This window comes from Schistocerca americana, chromosome X (genome assembly GCF_021461395.2).
Source record: "Schistocerca americana isolate TAMUIC-IGC-003095 chromosome X, iqSchAmer2.1, whole genome shotgun sequence".
In the NCBI taxonomy this organism is placed as follows: domain Eukaryota; kingdom Metazoa; phylum Arthropoda; class Insecta; order Orthoptera; family Acrididae; genus Schistocerca; species Schistocerca americana.
This window is the reverse complement of record NC_060130.1, coordinates 177,921,359-177,942,235: the sequence shown is the minus strand read 5'-3', so window position 1 is coordinate 177,942,235 and position 20,877 is coordinate 177,921,359. Positions and strand designations below refer to the sequence as shown.

At 41.5% G+C, this 20,877-nt stretch overlaps 1 protein-coding gene across 1 annotated transcript in view; it reads right to left on the bottom strand.

Moving 5' to 3' along the window:
• Positions 1 to 20,647, bottom strand: part of LOC124555894 (glutamate receptor U1-like) — an 80,262-nt gene extending 59,615 nt beyond the window's left edge. Inside the window, exons 1-3 of the mRNA XM_047129953.1 lie at positions 20,460 to 20,647; positions 11,462 to 11,638; positions 3,380 to 3,615 (exon numbers count right to left, since the gene is read on the bottom strand). Of these exons, the coding sequence (XP_046985909.1) occupies positions 3,380 to 3,615; positions 11,462 to 11,638; positions 20,460 to 20,647 (601 nt within the window). The remainder of the gene's footprint in view (positions 1 to 3,379; positions 3,616 to 11,461; positions 11,639 to 20,459) is intronic.
• Between the last annotated feature and the right edge of the window lie 230 nt (positions 20,648 to 20,877).

Sequence of the window (20,877 nt, the reverse complement as noted above, 5' to 3'; positions counted from 1 at the left end):
AGCACTTCTTACTTCTTTGGTAACTTGAAGAGCGAATCTTTCAGCTTCATGCACGCGTTGTCTGTCACATGCAAGCAGTTGCACTTCCATATTACAGCCACATTGTATGCCTAAATTTTTCAAGACTTCCAACCTTCCTTACATTCCATCATTGAAACATATCACTGCATCCGGTACACCAAATTTTAATGAATGTAGTTGTGTAAAAACATTCGTAGGTAATCTTTCCCATATGCAATGGTTGAAACTTTCATTTGTATTCTGAGTGCCCCCACGAAGACATTATTAAGCAAAACAGGGTCACTCAGGTCTCTAAAAATTGATTTCATTTAATTCATAACAGGCTCAGGAAGAGAATGCTTATGATGGTATATTTGGCCACTTTATGTTGCTTTTTGGTAACCACACCAAGAATCTGCTTATTTAGGGAGAAGTCTGTGAACAGGGTGTTCAACTGTGGACAACTTATGAAAGTGGTTGGCCCATACAGCTTTTCTCATTCTTGTGACATCATTCAGAGGTGCAGTTTGTCTATCGGCCAGTTCATAATAACTCTGAAGAAGGTCTATCTCAGTTTCTGTCAATCTGCCTCAGCCAGACAGAGAGTTTCCATCAGATAACAACTTTCCTTTTATTTCTCTTTGTAGCTTCCTCAATCCAGCACCCATCCTGTTTTGCACATGTCCACTACACTACAGTTTTGTTACCAAGATATCACCATAAACATTAAAGTCATTAATTTTATTGAAACCTTTAGAGTTCACCGGCCAGAGTGGCAAAGCTCTTCTGGCTGCTACAGTCTGGAGCCGCGCTACCACTACGGTAGCAGGTTCGAATCCTGCCTCGGGCATGGATGTGTGTGATGTCCTTAGGTTAGTTATGTTTAAGTAGGTCTAAGTTCTAGGGGACTGATGACTTCAGAAGTTAAGTCCCATAGTGCTCAGAGCCGTTTGAACCATATTTAGAGTTCCTATCGCCTTGGTATTTCATATATCTAATGTTATAGACGGGCAGAGACCTCTGATATATTTTTAGAGCTCCATTATACTCCATACCTCCACTGTAACAATCATAATTCTTAGAACAGTGATGGTCAATATGTCCTTCAATGTTACCATGGGAGGTGTGGCAGTACTTAGATAAGCACTCGACATCAACAACTTTTCCATTCTCCAGAGAAGCAACACTTACAACACTATTCACGGAACGATGTCCTCGACGTTGTCATGTCTCATCAAGTGCAATATCAGTGTCCCCAGTTCTACTAATATTAGCAGTTTCTTCTACTGCACATTTAATAGATTCTTTACACACAACCATCAAGGCACCTATAAGTATTTTTATGTACTTTCTGAGCCTACTGGAAGGAGGAGGTAGATCCATTAAATGTCAAAACCTTTAAGTAGTTCTTTTCCTATTGCACGCATTGCATACACTAACTTCAAATTCTCATGATATGAATTATGCCCAATGTTTGAGTCATTTTCGAGGTTGATTTATTGCAGGATCTACACAGAACAACTAATTTTGATGCTAAGCCCTTCCTGCTACTTTATTGTCCACTTATTTCCAGACAGCCTACACCATTACATTGTTTACATTTCGCCACTTTCTTTACCAAAGAAGATAAGATGCACACATCAACAACAACAAATCTGCTACAAACAGCGTTATTGTTAACACAAAAATTTGAATCCCCAGGAGGTGTGCCATGTGGGAGTTTCTTCCCTCAAGAACTCTTACATAGGTGACTTTCCACATTGTGGTTTGGTTTGTTCATGAACTGGTAACCACAGAACTTCCTTTTATTGAATTTCTTGATGTGTGCCATAGTCCGTATTTATTGCACACCAAAGGGTATGTTCTTCCACAAATATATGTATCAACAAACATTCAGTAAACAAAAGTAAATATTAGCAAAGATAATCATTTACAGACACTAGAAACGTGTACTGTTACCAACATATCCAATACATCATACGTACAATCGCTGTAAACAGAAAGTTCACAGTTCATTTCGAAATAATACTGGTTTCTGTAACAGATATAAAGGGGGTGTGGTGGCATACATGACCATAACTTTAAAATTTGGTATATATAGGTCATTTTTCATATGAAACCCTATAATGTATATATCAATATAATCACGAAAGACTACAGAATTTAATAAAGTCACAGAAAAATTTAGATTTTTCCAGCATTTATAAGTACCCTGTATCCTTAAAGCATATAACACTTGAAAATTGTGGTCCTAAGAATAAAGTGCTTTAAAATAAAGCCAAACACATCCGGTGTAAATAATACTTTTATTACAGTCGCGAAAGACGGAATATTTCTCAATATTACATACGACACCTATGCCGTACTTAAATTAAATGAGATATTGTTATACAGTAAATTTTATATGAAATTTAGGTATCTTGTCCACATTTCATTCTGAACATTGTGGCAACTAAAATCGACCATACGGAAAGTATACGCTATGGACTTCTACCTCTGCAACCTCTTCAAAATTTCGTGCAATGGTTTACTACATTTAATGTTGCATAATAACTGCGTTGAACATCGAAACACAATTAAGTCATTTATGGGGGGAAGGTATCAGTCAAGAAGACGTGTAAAAATCAAATTTTTGGACCAAATAGTTTTTGTGAAATCGAATGATAAGTGTGTCAAAGCAGTGGGAACACCATGTGTCTGCACAGGCGAGCAGTGCAATGATGACAAAATCGCGCACAGCACGGAATGCGGGGAGCACGTGTCTGCAGCAGCGAAAGGGTTAATGAAGAGACAAAGCACTAGAAATTTCAAAAAATTGCACTCAAACGAATATAATTCGTGAAGTAAGGACTATAACACGTCACGCAATATAATGACAAACACTGTTGGTATGACTATGAATTACTCATGCTTCGTCGAAGTACAATAGGAAATAAACAATCACCGCTGTTCTTTATTGCGAAAAAGCGGTTCGTGAGAGTGATACAAACACCTTTCCTTGCTATCACCTGAATTAGGAGTCTTATTGCTTGTTTGGTTTAATTAATTAATGGAATATGAAGCAATTGGTATAAAGAATGCTTTTTCCAAACTTTCTATAAAAGGATGTCTGCTATCAAGACATTGCTTTTGTTCTATTACTTTATTTATGACTGAACGTTTCTAAAACTGAAGACACTCGTCTGTGCTCTGCACTGCTGTCGAGATCTGGCAACGTCGTTCTCTGTTCATTGGCTGACTGTGTTTTGTGACGTCAGATGCGCTGAACGAACCTAAACTCGGCCGCCAACATAAATGACGCGCACTTTAGTTTCATTGTCTACTAGTACAAGGGCGCATGCCAAGTCGGTACAAGTCGGAGAGTGCCACGGGTTCTCACCTTGCTGGCAGAATGCGCCAAAAACGTAAAGCAGGGAGTCGTAGAAGGAGTAGTAGTAGGGTCCGCTGCCGTCTGCAGTGCCGAAGTGCCTGCCCAGTCGGTACAGGGTGGAGAGAGCGGCCGCCAGCGTGGGCACACTCAGTGCCACGGCGGCCCACAGCCGGCGCTCGAACGGCGCCACGTAGTCGCCCCACGACGACCGCGGAGAACCCATGCGCTTCACGAACAGGCGGTCCCTGCCAACATTACACATCCTCATAACGCCATTCTGAGTCACTTTACAGTATTCATTTATTTATTCAGCTTTTCATACTTCTGCACAATTCCACGTAACTGTCAATGAACATTTACAATCAAAGATATTAGAAACAACCAGTTATTTAAAAAAATGCAAAAGAAAATTCCGTGTGAGCAGTTCGCCCTGCTCCATAGATTATTCGTGAAAACGTCTTACTAAAATCATGAGTATTTTGTATTAATATCTAATTCAATTATCAAGTTCTTAAATGTAGGGGGCGATCAAACAGTTACCTTTCGGACGCCGTAAAGTCCAGAATAGGTGTGCCACTCAGACAAAATTGCCGTGATGACTGGGCCAGTCATCCCACTGACACACGATGTTGAAGCCACCCATTTGGTAAAACGCTGTGTCTTGCTGGGTGAAGAAGTCCGTAAATGCGTACTGCACAGCCTAGTCCACAGAAATCGTTGACCCTTCAAGGTCTTTTTAAGGGTCCGAAAGCTTGACAATCACATGGTTAGAAATGAGGACTACAACGCGGTAGCTCGAGTGTCTCCCACTTGAGTTCGACTGTAATGGAGCCACTGGCGTTTTGTGGTGAATCGCGACTAGCATAGAACTTGGTACATCATTCTTAAACGATGGTTTTCTACGGACGTGCCCGCTCATATACAAAGGGCGTTCAAAAAGTTTTAACAGTCGTCTCTGATTTTTTTATTTTTTGCAGGAGGAGAATGAAATTTCTTGTGAACATACTTGGAACATTTAGCTATAAGTTGGTATATAAAAGTATTTTATTTTATTGACATGTGAGCCATAATGAGCCGTGAAGTAGACTTCAGGTTGCGAGAACGGTCGGCGATGGAGTTCATCTTCAAGACCAGCGATGACTCTGCCACTTCGATTCACAGGAAGTTGCTCCCTGTTTATGGGGAGGACACAGTGGATCGCAGCAGTATTCAGCGATCGTAGCAGAGGTTTAAAGAAGGTGATTTCTCTCTAATGGACAGTCCACAATGCGGTAGACCATTGACGGCAGTGAGGGATGTGAATAAGGAGACCATTGATCAAATCATCCAAAATGACATATTTGTGACGAAACGACAGCTTGCTGAAATGACTCGTTTGTCATTGGGTAGTGTGGTATCACTGGTACAGTCACTAGGTGTACAGAAAAGTCTGTGCACGTTGGGTGCCTATATTATTGACAACGATGAGGAAGAACGTGTGCGAGGGTCTCATGGAGACCTTTACTGAAGTTAGGAAACAGTTTTTTGATGACGTCATTACCCAGGATGAAACAGAATTGTTTTAGTCCTAACCTGAGAGCAAAACCCAACTCATGGAGTGGCGTCATCTGGGTTCCCTTGAAAGAAGAAACCAAGACTTTCAAGAACAGCAGACTGAAATGTGATGGCCTCCTTCTTCTGGGATCAGTGTGGTGTCATTTTCATTGGCTGTTTGGAACCTGGATCCACAATTAACCTGGAGCATTACTGTTTGTCAGTGGACAAGCTGCAACATGTCATCTACACCCACAGACCACAGCTTCAGGGTCAGCTCATCAGACTACACCATGACAACGCCAAACCCCATACAGCCCTTATGACGCAGGAGAAAATCAGGAAAATGGGTTGGAAAATTGTTCCTCATCCTCCCTGCAGTCCTGACTTGGCTCCGTGTGATTTTTAACTATTTGGTCGTCTGAAGGCCCACCTGCGTGGTAAAACATTTGGTAGTGAGAAAGACCTTATTTCCTGTGTCAAGCGATGGTGTAAAAGTCAATTAGCAAAATTTTACCTAAGTGCATTTACATCATGGAAAGAACGTTGAGCCAGATGCGTCACAGCTGATGGAGGCTGCATTGAGTAGGCTCAATGTATAGCTAAATGTTCCAAGTATGTTCACAAAAAATGTCGTTCTCCTCCTGCAAAAAATAACAAAAATTAGAGACGCATGTGGGAAACTTTTTGAACTCTCTTTGTACATTCTTTATTATCCGATGGGTATCTACTGTTCTTAGGAATCCAAGAAGAGAATAACAGCACTTTTGTCCTGTTTGGACGCTTTTGGTAACGACTTGGCCATAGTTCGCGTTTCCGCATTTACCGCACACACATGGGAAAGACACGAATGGGACACTGATCTCTTTCCTACATGTCAGTGCTTATATGCCAGCATCGGAGTCGGGGCACGTTTCATATATGCTGCAGCAACGTTCTCCAACAGAAATTTTTTGATCGCGCCTTATACAGTGGTTACACAAGTACTATAACGGTTACAAAATACGTAGTTAAAGTAGAAGTTTGTACTATCACTGACCGATTTATGCCCAAGCTACGTTATCGGTTTGCACTGTTTCATTTCCTTTTCGACGCTGCAATAGCTCTCGCATTCGCTCGACACAGGACTTCTTAGTCTTTTTGGATTCTTATCGATAAGAGCTTTTCTTCGACTTGCGTTTTCCGTAACTCTCAGCATATTTACAAATCATGAGAGATCTTCCACTCTTTCGTAATTTTCAATGTAATACCGATATTCACTTATATTATGGAAAATATTTTTCTTGTCTCACTTTGGGTTCTAGTAGTGTTCCGCAAACTCTTCCCAAGACACGTAAATCAATGTCGTAGCTACACCAATCTTTATCTGTACACAAAGCTAATTCGTAACACACCGAGCGAGGTGGCGCAGTGGTTAGACACTGGACTCGCATTCGGGAGGACGACGGTTCAATCCCGCGTCCGGCCATCCTGATTTAGGTTTTCCGTGATTTCCCTAAATCGCTCCAGGTAAATGCCAGGATGGTTCCTTTCAAAGGGCACGGCCGACTTCCTTCCCCATCGTTCCCTAATCCGATGAGACCAATGACCTCGCTGTCTGGTCTCCTTCCCCACAACAACCAACCAACTAAAAAATCCGTAACAATAATGCGCATGTAGCTACAGTGGTACGATGAGGTCATAGGAAAAACAAATACTGTGCGACAAACATGAACAGATGTGATCTATCTGTTGTGGGTCAATCGTTATTTAGGCATTATTAGTCCCATACTTATTAGCAATTCAGATCTAACGTTATATCGTCACATAAGAAAGTTCAATCGACGAGCGAATAAGTGTTGTCGCGTCAATAAAAGGTCAGCATCTAGTTTATCCACCACTTAATTGATTTAGACCCACCATGAAGTAGTTCTTTCAGCGATCTGGCGAAAGCACATAACTGAATGGTATGTGACACTGTCTGCACCTCCTCTCTGCAGTCACAGCTTGCAGTCTCTCGCCATCCCCAGCTGTAGAGAACAGCAGCTTTTATGCCTTCCCCACATCTTATTCGATTCGGTTCGCGCTACACGAAACGCGAGATTTTTGTCCAAGAGTTTGCTACATAGATTTCCGATTTGAAAGAAGTCTTTCTGGGGTGATCACTCTGATATCCAAGCATCTACAGAGTTGGAAGCTCTAACAAGTATGATCATGGCGGTTCAGGAGGCTGGTTGACGAGATTTCAATCGAATTATAGAATCTTGCTGAATGATATCACGTATGAGAAGAGATTGATTGATCTATGTTCTTGTCCATAGCTGAGTAAGAGCTGGTTGTTTTCTTACGCCATGTGGACTGACGTTGCACAGTACTGATAGTCACAGACATAGGCAGAGGAGTACCAGATACAATTCGCATGACATTTTGTAGCCGAACATTCACTAAGTCAGTGTGGGAAATATTGAACCATGCAGCTGAACGGTAAACAACTGATCAATAAACTAAAACCACTGATATTGTTCTCAAAGTGTTTTTGTTGGCTTCCCCAATAAGTTCCACACAGAGTTTTAAGTAAACAGTACTGAAAAAATTACGTAAAAGTTGTGAGAATGTGTGTTTTATTTACTGCAACATGTTTCGCGACAACATCGTCACGTTACCAAGATATGTAAGACAATTAAACAAAAATCATTACTTTTTATACTACACACGTAAATCTATCTACACTGAAGAGCCAAAGAAACTGGTACGGCTGCCTAACATCATGTAGGGCCCACGTGAGCACGCAGAAGTGTCGCAACACGACGTGGCATGGACTCGGCTAATGTCTGATGTAGTGCTGGAGGGAACTGACGCACCGAATCCTACAGGGCTGTCAATAAGTCCGTAAGAGTGCGATGGGGTGGAGATCTCTTCTCAAAAGCACGTCGCAAGACATCCCAGATATGCTCAATAATATTCATGTCTGGGGAGTCTGATGGCCATTGGAAGTGTTTAAACTCAGAAGGGTGTTCCTGGAGCCACTCTGTAGCAATTATGGACGTGTGTGGTGCGGCATTGTCCTGTCGGAATTGCCCAAATCCGTCGGCATCCACAAGGGACATGAATGGATGCTGGTGATCAGGCAGGATCCTTACGTACGTGTCACCTTTCAGAATCGTATCTAGAGGTATCATAGATTCCATATCACTCCACTTACACAAGCCCCACACCATTGCGTAGCCTCCAGTAGCTTTAACAGTCCCCTGCTGACATAAAGGGTCCATGGATTCACGAGGTTATCTCCGTACAGGTCCATTCCCTCAATACAATTTGAAACGACACTTGACCGACCAGGCGACATGTTTCCAGTCATCAACAGTCCAATGTAGGCGTTGACAGCCCCAGGCGAGGCGTAAAGCTTTGTGTCGTGTAGTCATCGAGGGTACAATAGTGAGCTTTCGGTTCCCAAAGCTCATATCGATGTTTCTTTGAATGGTTCGCACGCTGACACTTGTTCATGGCCCAGCATTGAAATCTCCAGCAATTTGCAGAAGGGTTGGACTTCTGTCACGTTGAACGATTCTCTTCAGTCGTCGTTGGTTCCGTTCTTGTAGGATCATTTCCGGCCGCAACGATGTCGGAGATTTGATGTTTTACCGGATTTCTGATATTCACGGTACACTCGTGAAGTGGTTATACGGGAAAATCCCCCACTTCATCGCTACCTCGGAGATGCTGTGTCCCATCGTTCGTGCGCCTACTGTATCACCACATTCAAACTCACTTAAATCTTGTTAACCTGCCATTGTATCAGCAGTAACCGATCTAACAACTGCGCCGGACAGTTGTTGTCTTCTATAGGCATTATCGACCGCTGCGCCGTATTCTATCTGTTTACATATCTCTGTATGTGAATATGTGTGCCTACACCGGTTTTTTTGGTGGTTCAGTGTATATTGCCATTTAGTATTACATACCTGAATATTGATTTTGTTCAAATGGCTCTGAGCACTATGGGACTTAACATCTGAGGTCATCAGTCCCCTACAACTTAGAACTACTTAAACCTAACTAACCAAAGGACATCACACACATCCATGCCCGAGGCAGGATTCGAACCTGCGACCGTAGCAGTCGCGCGGTTCCGGACTGAAGCGGCTGAATATTGATTTTTTAAAGATAACTGCTAAGTATAGTGATAAACTGTGTAATTACAAATTTACGTTGAAGATATTCTTATAGTATCTGAAGGGTCCGAGGAAGAAATAAGCGAATTGGGGTGTGATCTTAACAAGAGGCATTAAGAATATAGTATTTACAGCAGATGATGAATAGCTGGGATTCTTAAATTATCTTGATTTGATGATCGAGATATAGAATTATAAGCTACACATAGGATTATATAGTAAATCCACGTTGTCAGGTCCAGTAATTGATATGTTAATGACAGTCCCATAAAATAGTGTTCCTTAACGAAACTTTACCGTAGACTTTTTGGAGTCGGCTGCCTGATGTCAGGCAGTGGATGACCTCCCAGAGTAGATCGTCTGGTTGGGCTTCCGTAAACATATGAAAGATAGAACTTCCATCAGCCTGGAGGTAGGTTTGAACAGCAGTGCCTTACTGGGCATGGTCCTACTCGACCTCATGCATTGTTAGACAGGGACCGTCGAGAATTGCAGGTGGTTATAAAAACTCGCATGAGATTAACAGAACGAATCACCCTTGAGTTCCAAAGTGCTACCAGCAGTGAAGCCAGCACAGTGAAAGAGTTACAAAGAAGGGATATAATCGTCGAGCAGTTCCCTACAAACCACACATTTCTGTAGTGAGTGCTAAGCGACGCTTGAGAAGGTGAGAAAGCGACGCCACTGGATGGTGGATGGCTGGCAACGAGTGATGAATAACGCTATACCTTCTGGCAATACAATGGAATGGTATAGATTTGGCGAGTTCTAAGAGAACGTTTCCTGTGATTATGTATAGTGCAACAGTGAAGTACAGAGGAGGTTATGTTAGAGTATGGGGGTGTTTTTCATAGTTATGGTGTGGCCCCTTTGATGCGCTTAAGATAACACTAAATGCGGAGGGGTCTGAATACATTTTACATTATTGTGTACTGCATACAGCAAAGAAGAACAGTTCAGAAATGATGACTGTTCGTATTATCATGATGGTGCACGCTGTCATAAAGCAGCATCTGGGAGCCAACGGTTTGCAGTCAATAACATTCCTGAAGTAGACTGGCTTGTCCATAATCCCTACCTGAGCATAATGGAAAACTTTTGGGGTAAGGTAGAGGGTCGAATTGGCTCCAAACCCTAGCGTTCAACATCACTACATTTCCTGATTTCGGCTCTTGAGGAAGAATGGGTTTCCATTCCCCAGCTAACTGAAGCTGTCATAAAAGCAAAGGACGGACAAACCCCGTATTAACGTCCACTAACAAGTATGCAAAAACTTCTGATGAGATAGTGTACATCTCCTCAACTTACCACACAGCTGTAGGACTGAAGGTTTGTGCATTATGAAGAACTATTGATCAATATGAGGAATGTGTTACCATAAGAAAAAATTTGAATAGTACTTATGCCAGGAGTTGAAGAAAGCTAGATTTGAGTGCTCGCTAGAGCATTTGCATAGATGTATCAACCCAAATGGTTAAATGTTTTGTAGCTGATAGGAATCACCTTATCTAGACCAGATGTGGGCGTAAACTGGTAGTAAGGTAAAAGAGTTTATAGCAAAGCAGTATCTATTTCTGCCACTGATAACAGCACTCCCAGTGGGTCTGGAGTCTCGTGATGACAATACTTTGAGTAAAAATACTGGGGAAAAAATCAAAAATGATGAAACGGTTAGGGCCCCTTGGTATTGACGATGAGAGACTTGCACTAATGTGCTGTACTGGATTAAATAGGAGAAGGCTAGCAGGTCTACCCTGTTAGGATAATAGTTTGTGGAAAATGGACAGGAAACAGGTAGTGGCATGTAACTGTAGTAATGAGTGGTTGTCCTCCTGTATAGAGAAGAAGGGAGATGGCTATGCTTTTTTGGGGTTACGCGAGACTTTTATCTACCTGTTTTGGGAAAGCAGATAAAAGGAGTGTCATGTATTGGTGGAATCACAAGGTGCTCACCCGAGAAACATTATAGTACTTGTCCGTTATAGCAGAGTGAATAGGGAAAGGCTACTGACGTACCTTAGTAGGATCACATGTTGGTAGTCACCAGTGCCTTGTATTTGCCCCTTTAACATAACAGACAGACGATGACTAATGGCATATACTGGTAGTGCAACGTAGCAGAGGTCATGAGAGACTTACACCTGCCTGTTGTAGCAGTGTGGATATGAGAAAACTAGTGTTGTGTCTTGATAGTGTCACATCATAGTGGTGACTAAAGCGTTGTACTTGCCTGCTGTAGTAGAGCGGATAGGATACTAGGACAAGGTCAATGCCGCGCTATTTTGGGGGCCCATGGTGGTGGTGACGAGAATATTGTACTTGTAAGTTGTAGCAGAGCAGATAGGCGAAGGCTAATTGTGTGCTGTCGTAGGACTACATGGTGGCAGTGATGAGAACCTGTACTTGCCTGCTGTAGTAGAGTGGATAGGAGAAGGCTATCGACGTGCCCTGGTATGGCCGCATAGTTGTGGGTATGAGTGCCACATCTGCCTTGCCTTCCAGAAGGGCTTCCGCTGCACCATCCCAGGTGCCGTCCTCTTTGTGGTAGCCAGGGTTTGGTCGCTTCTGCACAATCCAACGCGTCCTGCAAACCACAACTAATGGCTGCATTAACAAGTGTCTGTTTCTCTTCCGACTATAAAGATTTAGTAACTATTCCTAGTTAGCCGTTTTTTATGGTATTAATAATTTCAGCTGGTGTTACTAACTTGCCAGTTACAGAGATTAGGGTAATAGAAACACACTTACTCACATTGGAGATCACGCAGCTCACACCAGGAAGAGGAAATCCGTTGTTACTTCCCTCTGGATGCCCTAGCCGTTTTTTTTATATATTTAGGACATACAAACTTTACATTTTCATCTGGTAAATGGAGGTCCTGTGATCGTTTATATACATGTCCATTAGGCTTATATTTTTCAATACTAATTTTTTGTGTGATAACAATACTTTGACTTCATTGTATAAAAAGAAGTAATTGTGTGATATTTGGGATCAGTAGGGAAAGGCAAATCATTTCCCCCTTGACAAAATTTGAAGAAAAAATAAAAAATCGTAAAAATCTTATTGTCTTTACCTTAAAAAATAGTGTTCAGAAACAGCTGATGGACCATTAATTTTAAAACTTCCAACTTAATTATTAAAATTTCTGTATTAACTATAGTAACAAAATCTAAAAAGATTCTATGAACATCGTCCATTAGTGAAGTACATATAACGAGATCTTCCCTCATTATTTCTTACTACCTGTTAAACTCTTTTTTATGACATGGAAACGTATTGCACTACTAAAATATAACCAGAAGAACGTAACTACTTCTGTTTTCCATTCGTTTTTAATTAATTACTATAGTTCTCTGTGAGTAAGACTTCTCTCTTAGCTGCATCATTAACCACTTTCAGTTTAGTAATTAGACATGGAGCATTGACAAACTCTTCATTTCCATGCGACTGTGAACAATCTTCCTGAAGTAACTTGAAGAACTCAGGGAATCAGGACAAATCAACTTGATTCACAGGCTCCTTGATTGAACTGTATTGAGTTCCTGTGACTCCAGATAAATTGTTTTGAAATTTATCAGGATTGAACAAAAGAATGTAATTGAATCAAAAATCATATGTTCAAAGTTGTACAATGCTTTGTGAAATGAATGAAGTAACTGGATTTTGATGTTATTCAAAATATAGTAATGGTGATTATAAACAACTATTTGTCTTTATAATATAATAAATTTATGTAATTTACAGGAGAAGAAATTAACATTAGAGCTGAAAAACATAGTGGTATAAAGTAACTGATAACATTAACGAAGAAGTAACAAAAATTACATTATCAAACTAAAATGTGAGACATATTTGAAGGTGAATTAAAAGAATTGCCTCCACATTGTTGAGTTTAAAAGATACTTTCGAACAGAAAAATAAATACCTTAATGATTATAAAAGGAAGTGACAATACAAATGACAATGTACTTAAAGAAGAAAAATAGAGGAAGTGTTAGGATGTTATACATTTTATAACTACGTAATTTACTCGAAATTAGAAGCTTTCAGCAACATTGCAAAAAAAATCATTGAAACTGTGCTTGAACATGATCATATAACTGGATTATTTAGGTATATTACCCATAACTATTGTAATATCATTTATAGACTACAAAATTCTGTATCTATATATTTCCATAGTTCACCTTGTCTAAATAGTCATTTATTTGTGGACTAACTGATAAGAGTAGAAATTAGATTTTTAGACACATTGTGGTTCATGGCACCATCATTAGACCAATTAAAATCAAATTTGTCAAAAGAGCAAATGATTAATATGAAACATTTCTTAGCTGCTAATGAAGTAGATCCAGTTATTAGGAATGATGTATGCGCTGAAGATAACAGATGTAAGGAAAATAAATGATCACATAAAAATTGTTTTTACAGCATATACAATGATACTCATATGATAGATGAAAATATGAGCATACAAAATCTATATGGAATTAATTCAGCATAAGAAATTTTGGTCAATATCATGATTTACATCATAAAACTGATGTGAATTATTGATAGGTATAACAAAAAATTTGTAGAGATACATGCATAAAATTACATCGATTAGGTCCTGCACAATATTATGCTGCACCAGCATTGTTGTATGATTGTGTTAAAAATCAGTAAACAAGCATATAAATTATTAAATGATTTAGCTATGTTTTAACAAGTGAATATGGAAAATGATGACATGTGACAGTGCTGTAAGGTATATGTTGAAGCAAATAAATACACAAAAGAAATGATCATGACAAAGACTCAAATTTTCAGATGTCTCATGATAATTTAAATGGTATGGCAATGTCACAATATTTACCATACGGTAATGGGGTGGTGAAATTATAAGAATTGCAGAACAGATTCATGGTGTAAAAAAACTTAATTTAAGTGATTAATCAAGTTATGAGTACTGTCCACTGGCACAAGAAAATAAAGTAGTAATAAATAAAAAAATAACTACAGTAAATAAAAAATAAAACTCAGTGGTAGATTATTGAAATTTTGAACACTTATTGAGTTATGAAAAAAATTAACTACAATACATATAACACTAAAATTTAGCCAATCTGGTTAGTTACAAAAATTCATAGATAAAAAATACTGAAATAAGAATGAGGGAAAAATGAATTAGGTTTATATAAACTAATGAATAATAATATATTTGGTAAGACTATGCACAATATACATAGTACAGTTGATATCTGGTGTTGAATACTATCATCAATTGAGGGCAAAACCTAATTTTAAAACAACAGGACCATATTAGATGAAAATTTAGTAGGTGGTCATATGAATAACACTGAAGTTAAATCCAATAAAACAAACTACTTTTAAATGCCTGTATTAGATATACAAATACAGTTAATGTATAAATGTCATTATGATATTAATGTATAATAATAACTCTGTAGTATGATATCAAAATACAGATTGTTCTCTCTCTCTTTCTCTTTCTCCCTCTCTCTCTCATATATATATATATATATATATATATATATATATATATATATAAAGAAGTTAGTAAAATTCAAAGATGTAATGGTCGTGCAGAAGACCAGGCAAGAACCACCTAAGCGTACTGTCATCAACCTTACAGGAAGAACGATCAATGATGCAGCAATGTCGATGCTCGAGAAAGGACTCAACTTCGACCCGACCCCGAAATCTCTACCGATTGTGGACATTATAAGCAGTGTCGAGCAGGCCACCTACGCTCTGCCAGCCAATGAAGTAGAAGAAATACGTCGTGAAACGTGACGTACGCTCACCAGGGCGGCACCACTGAAACAGAACATCTCGAAGGAGGAGAGAGCGGCCATCCGCGAGCTACGCAGCGATCCTGAGTTGATGGCCTTGCCTACTGACAATGGCAATGCTACAGTACTGCTCCTGCATTCAGAATATAAGAGAAAAATGTACGAATTTCTCGATGACGCAGCGTACAGAAGGATAAGAGGAGACCCGACAAGTCGCCTTCAAAGAAGAACCGTTGAACTTCTGCGCAGTGGCTTTGATGGAAAAAGTGTCAAGAAACTTCGACCACGAGCGACTGCACCGCCACGACTGTATGGGCTTCCAAAGGTCCACAAGGATGGGACACATATGCGTCCAATAGTCAGCAACATAGGAGCAGCAACCTATGAACTGGCCCAACACCTGACGGGTCTCCTTAGTCCATTTGTGGGAAAATGCGAACACCACATGCGCAATTCCACCCACTTTGTGCAGCGTATACAAGAACTTTGGCTCCAGGATAGCGACTTGTTAGTGAGCTTCGACGTAGTGTCCCTCTTCACTAGGGTACCACTGAAAGACTCCATCGATCTGATAAGCAAGAAATTCGACAACAACCTAACAAGGCTCTTCGAGTGCGTGCTCACCTCAACATACTTCCTGTTCGACGGAAATTATTATGAACAGACAGATGGCGTCGCCATGGGATGCCCGCTTTCACCAGTTGTAGCCAACTTTTTTATGGAGAATTTCGTGGAGAAGGCAGTAGAACAACCCAAACAAAAACCAACTTCTTTCTTCCGCTACGTTGATGACACGTTCATTGTTTGGCCACATGGACGGGACAGCTTAAATGAATTTCTCGAACGCCTCAACTTGCTGCACCCCAACATACAGTTCACGATGGAGGTGTATCAGGATGGTGCCCTACCGTTTCTTGACGTCCTGGTGAAATGGGAACCTGACGGCAAGATGGGTCACAGAAAACCTACACGCACCGATTTGTACCTAAATGCCTTCAGTTGCCACCACAACTTCCAGCGTAAAGGCGTTTTGCGCACACTTGTTCACAGGGCACGATCGATCTGCGATCAGGAGAGCCTTCCAACAGAACTGCAGCACCTCGAGCCAACATTTCGGAAAAATGGGTACAACCAGAAGCAAATAAGACACGCACTCAGACAGACTGCGCCAAAAGAACAAGAAGAAGAAACAGAAGAACACAAGTCATTGGCGTGCATTCCGTTTGTCTGAAACACCTCAAGAAAAATCGGTAGAATCCAGGGGAAACACAATATGAAATGTGTATTCCGACCCCCTGCAAAAACCTTGACTCTACTGGGTTCAGTGAAAGATGACCTAGGCCTTCGAAAACCAGGCGTTTATCAAATTCCCTGTCAGTGCGGAAAATCATACATTTGGGTGACAGTCCGCAATGTGGAAGAGAGGTGCCGCGAACACAAGCACCATACCAAATTACGCCAGGCCACTAAATCAGCCGTGGCTGACCATTGCATAAAGACTGGCCATACTATGGACTATGAAAAAACAAAAATACTATGTCAGTCCTCCTACTTCTGGGACTGCGTTACTAAAGAAGTCATCGAGATCCGACTACAGGACGATCTAATTAATAAAGACAGCGGTCTCCAACTTAGTCAGGCTTGGAACCCCGCAATCAGCCTGGAGAGAAAGATGCGTTCCCAGAGATCGAGGACCGCCCCCGACGGCGGCAGCAGGGAGACTGCAGACCTCAGTTCAGACCCAGGCGCCGCTCCCCCTCCACCGCCAGTAGCCGCCACGCCGCCTGCACCAAAGACACCAGGAGAGGAGCGGTGGAGGGGGGTAACGGCTAGTATATATAGAAGCTGAGAGGAACAGCACAGCATTCGTCAGGAACCACCTGAAGATGGCAGCGTGTACGTCTGCCGAAATACTGTGGAGAAATTACGACGCTAACCGGACGGATACCAGAGAACTGTTCAAATCAGACGTAATAACTTCATTAAATTGTCTTCTAAATGAGGCCACACTATTAAATTATAGTTCACATCCCTCCAAAAAACAATTGTTTTTAGTGCTGCTGATTTAAGTGCTCTCTCCTCAGCGTGCTCCATCAAAAGGTTGGCTATCAGGGGAGACAGAGGGCTACCCTCACCGACACTCTCCATCAAATATTTATGGTTGAACGTAAAATAGGTTGAGGAAAGAGCGTTTTGAAACAGAGCAGTGATATCTACCCGAAACTTATTACCAGTAAGTGCCAAAAAATCTGTGAGAGGGACTTTTGTAAAATGAGATACTATATGTCCACTCTCAGATTTCACACTGCAGAGCTCGCAAGGCAATGCAGAAGTTACAATTTCGTGCAAATCATGTTTTTAATGCGCAGCAACTGCAGGCACTCGATAAAGGAAAGCGCTTAGCTTGCTATATGTAGTTCTTTTCATTTGTTGAACACCATGGAATCGCAGATTTGGATCGTGTTTTCTTAACTGAAGAAGTGTGGGCAAACCTTAACTGATACGTGAATATTCACAACACAAGAAATTGGTCAACTGAAAACACACTTATCTTTCATGATAGCACCTTGCACTGTTAAAAAATTGGAGTGTGCTGTGCCGCATTACCACGTCAAATAGTTAGTCCTATATATACATGGTGGTCCATTGTTAGTGAACAAGTCAAATATCTCACGAAATAAGCGTCAAACGAAAAAACTACAAAGAACGAAACTTGTCTAGCTTGAAGGGGGAAACCAGATGGCGCTATGGTTCGCCCGCTAGATGGCGCTGCCATAGGTCAAACGGATATCAAATGCGTTTCTTTAAATAGGAACCCCCATTTTTATTACATATTCGTGTAGTATGTAAAGAAATATGAATGATTTAGTTGGACCACTTTCTTCGCTTCGTGATAGATGGCGCTGTAATAGTCACAAACGTGTAAGTACGTGGTATCACGTAACATTCCGCCAGTGCGGACAGTATTTGCTTCGTGATACATTACCCGTGTTAAAATGGACCATTTACCAATTGCTGAAAAGGTCGATATCTTGTTGATGTATGACTATTGTGATCAAAATGCCCAAATTGGCGTGTGCTATGTATGCTGCTCGGTATCCTGAACGACATCATCCAAGTGTCCGGCCCGTTCGCCGGATGGTTACGTTATTTAAAGAACAGGAAGCGTACAGCCACATGTGAAACGTCAACCACGATCTGCAACAAATGAGGATGCCCAAGTAGGTGTTTTAGCTGCTGTCGCGGCTAATCCACACTTCAATAGCAGACAAATTGCGCGATAGTTGGGAATCTCAAGAACGCCGGTCTTGAGAATGCTACATCAACATCGATTGCACCCGTACCATACTTCTATGCACCAGGAATTGCATGATGACGACTCTGAACGTCGTATACAATTCTGTCACTGGACCCAAGAGAAATTACGGGACGATGACAGATTTTTTGCACGCGTTCTATTTAGCGACGAAGCGTCATTCACCAACAGCGGTAACGTAAACCGGCATAATATGCACTATTGGGCAACAGAAAATCCACGATGGCTGCAACAAGTGGAACATCAGCAACCTTGGCGGGTTAATGTATGGTGCAGCATTATGGGAGGAAGGATAATTGGCCCCCATTTAATCGATGGCAATCTAAATTGTGCAATGTATGCTGATAACCTACGTAATGTTCTACCGATGTTACTACAAGATGTTTCAGTGCATGACAGAATGGCGATGTACTTCCAACATGATGGATGTCCGGCACATAGCTCGCCCGCAGTTGAAGCGGTATTGAATAGTATATTTCATGACAGGTGGATTGGTCGTCGAAGCACCATACCATGGCCAGCACGTTCACCGGATATGACGTCCCCGGATTTCTTTCTGTGGGGAAAGTTGAAGTATATTTGCTATCGTGATCCACCGACAACGCCTGACAACGTGCGTCAGCGCATTGTCAATGAATGTGCGAACATTACGGAAGGTGAACTACTCGCTGTTGAGAGGAAAGTCGTTACATGTATTGCCAAATGCATTGAGGTTGACGGACATCATTTTGAGCATTTATTGCATTAATGTGGTATTTACAGGTAATCACGCTGTAACAGCATGCGTCCTCAGAAATGTTAAGTTCACGAAGGTACACGTATCACATTGGAACAACCGAAATCAAATGTTCAAACGTAGCTACGTTCTGTATTCCAATTTAAGAAACCTACCTATTACCAATTGTTCGTCTAAAATTGTGAGCTGTATGTTTGTGACTATTACAGCGCCGTCTATCACAAAGCGAAAAAAGTGGTCCAACTAAAACATTCATATTTATTTATGTACTACACGAATATGTAATAAAAATGGGGGTTGATATTTTAAAAAAACGCAGTTGCTATACGTTTGACCTATGGCAGCGCCATCTAGCGGACCGACCATAGCGCCATCTGGTTTCCACCTTCAAGCTAGACAAGTTTCATTCTTTGTTGTTTTTTCGTTTCACGCTTATTTCGTGAGATATTTGGACCGGTCATGATCAATGGACCACCCTGTAGATATATTGTACTGCAGGGAACAGTGTCGTGTACCAAGATATTATCACACAGTTTGAAATGCGTCAGGCAATTATGCGTGGCTTTTTCATTATTTTGAGATTGGTTGTGTAATTAGAGGATGATAACTGTGGGGATTGCATTGAGAGTGTTTTTTATCGATGATTTTGGACCACAGTGGCTGGTAGAATGTTGACGCATGTAGCTTCATTTACCTTCTTTAACATGGTGATGGACTCACTGGTTTGTGAATGCATTTTGCGTGCGTGAGAAGACACAGTGTGTTTGAGGTGAGATGGGGTGAACAGAGAATGCTGCGGAAAACAGCACTTTTCTGGGACTGGAGGCCGGAGGCTTAGGTGGTCTTCGCAGGACTGTGGCAGCTGAGGCGTCCTAAGGGGCAGAAACTATTCCTCATGTTTTGTGTATTGCCTTTGTAGTTAGCCATCAACCACTTTAGAAAACACGATCTGCAGAAAATAATGTGTTAGCCTTGTGAGCAGTAATTCCTAATTTCACAGGCTCCCTGATGCGACGCTAGCCACATAGGCACGAAAACGCTCAATTGGTTATTAGAGTGTGACGTCACGAGCACAGAGATGAAACGGACGTTTTTTTATAGTAGTAGTGGATGCTTTTGTTAATTGACTGGCGTCTGATTCTCTATGCAGAAGTGAAACCTCACTGTTGGGCAACAGTGTTTCGTACCTTCACTACTGTTGATTGGCACTGTTTGGAAGAAAAAGGAGTGCAGGGCGTAAGGCGTAAGAGAGAGCCAAATGGTTCAAATGGCTCTGAGCACTATGGGACTTAACTTCTGAGGTCATCAGTCCCCTAGAACTTAGAACTTCTTAAACCTAACTAACCTAAGGACATCACACACATCCATGCCCGAGGCAGGATTCGAACCTGCGACCGTAGCGGTCACGCGGTTCCAGACTGTAGCGCCTAGAACCGCTCGGCCACCCCGGCCGGCAGAGAGCCAAAAATATGGTGCTTAGGTTGAGACGAAGTGGAGGGATCATCGACACTGGGCCAAGACGCTGTTGAGGCGGCAGCAGCTACGGCTGACAGTAACGATTCCGCATCAGGAGACGTCCAGGGAAAACTGTAGCAACGCTCTCTCGTCTTCTCGAAGGAGTCAGCACGACAGCTTCCTTGATCATGGCGCAGGGCATTTAAATTATGGTGAGCATTCATAGCAGCTTCCTGAACTAGGTCGTTCTTATCCTGCACTTCTGGAATTTTATATGACCGCATGTCTCAGGTTCAACATATATGTGTTCAATCAATCACAAAGCTTTCAGTCCTCAGCTCGTGGTCGTGCGGTAGCGTTCTCGCTTCCCGCGCCCGGGTTCCTGGGTTCGATTCCCGGCGGGGTCAGGGATTTTCTCTCCTTCGTGAAGACTGGGTGTTGTGTGACGTCCTTAGGTTAGTTAGTTTTAAGTAGTTCTAAGTTCTAGGGGACTGAGGACCATAGATGTTAAGTC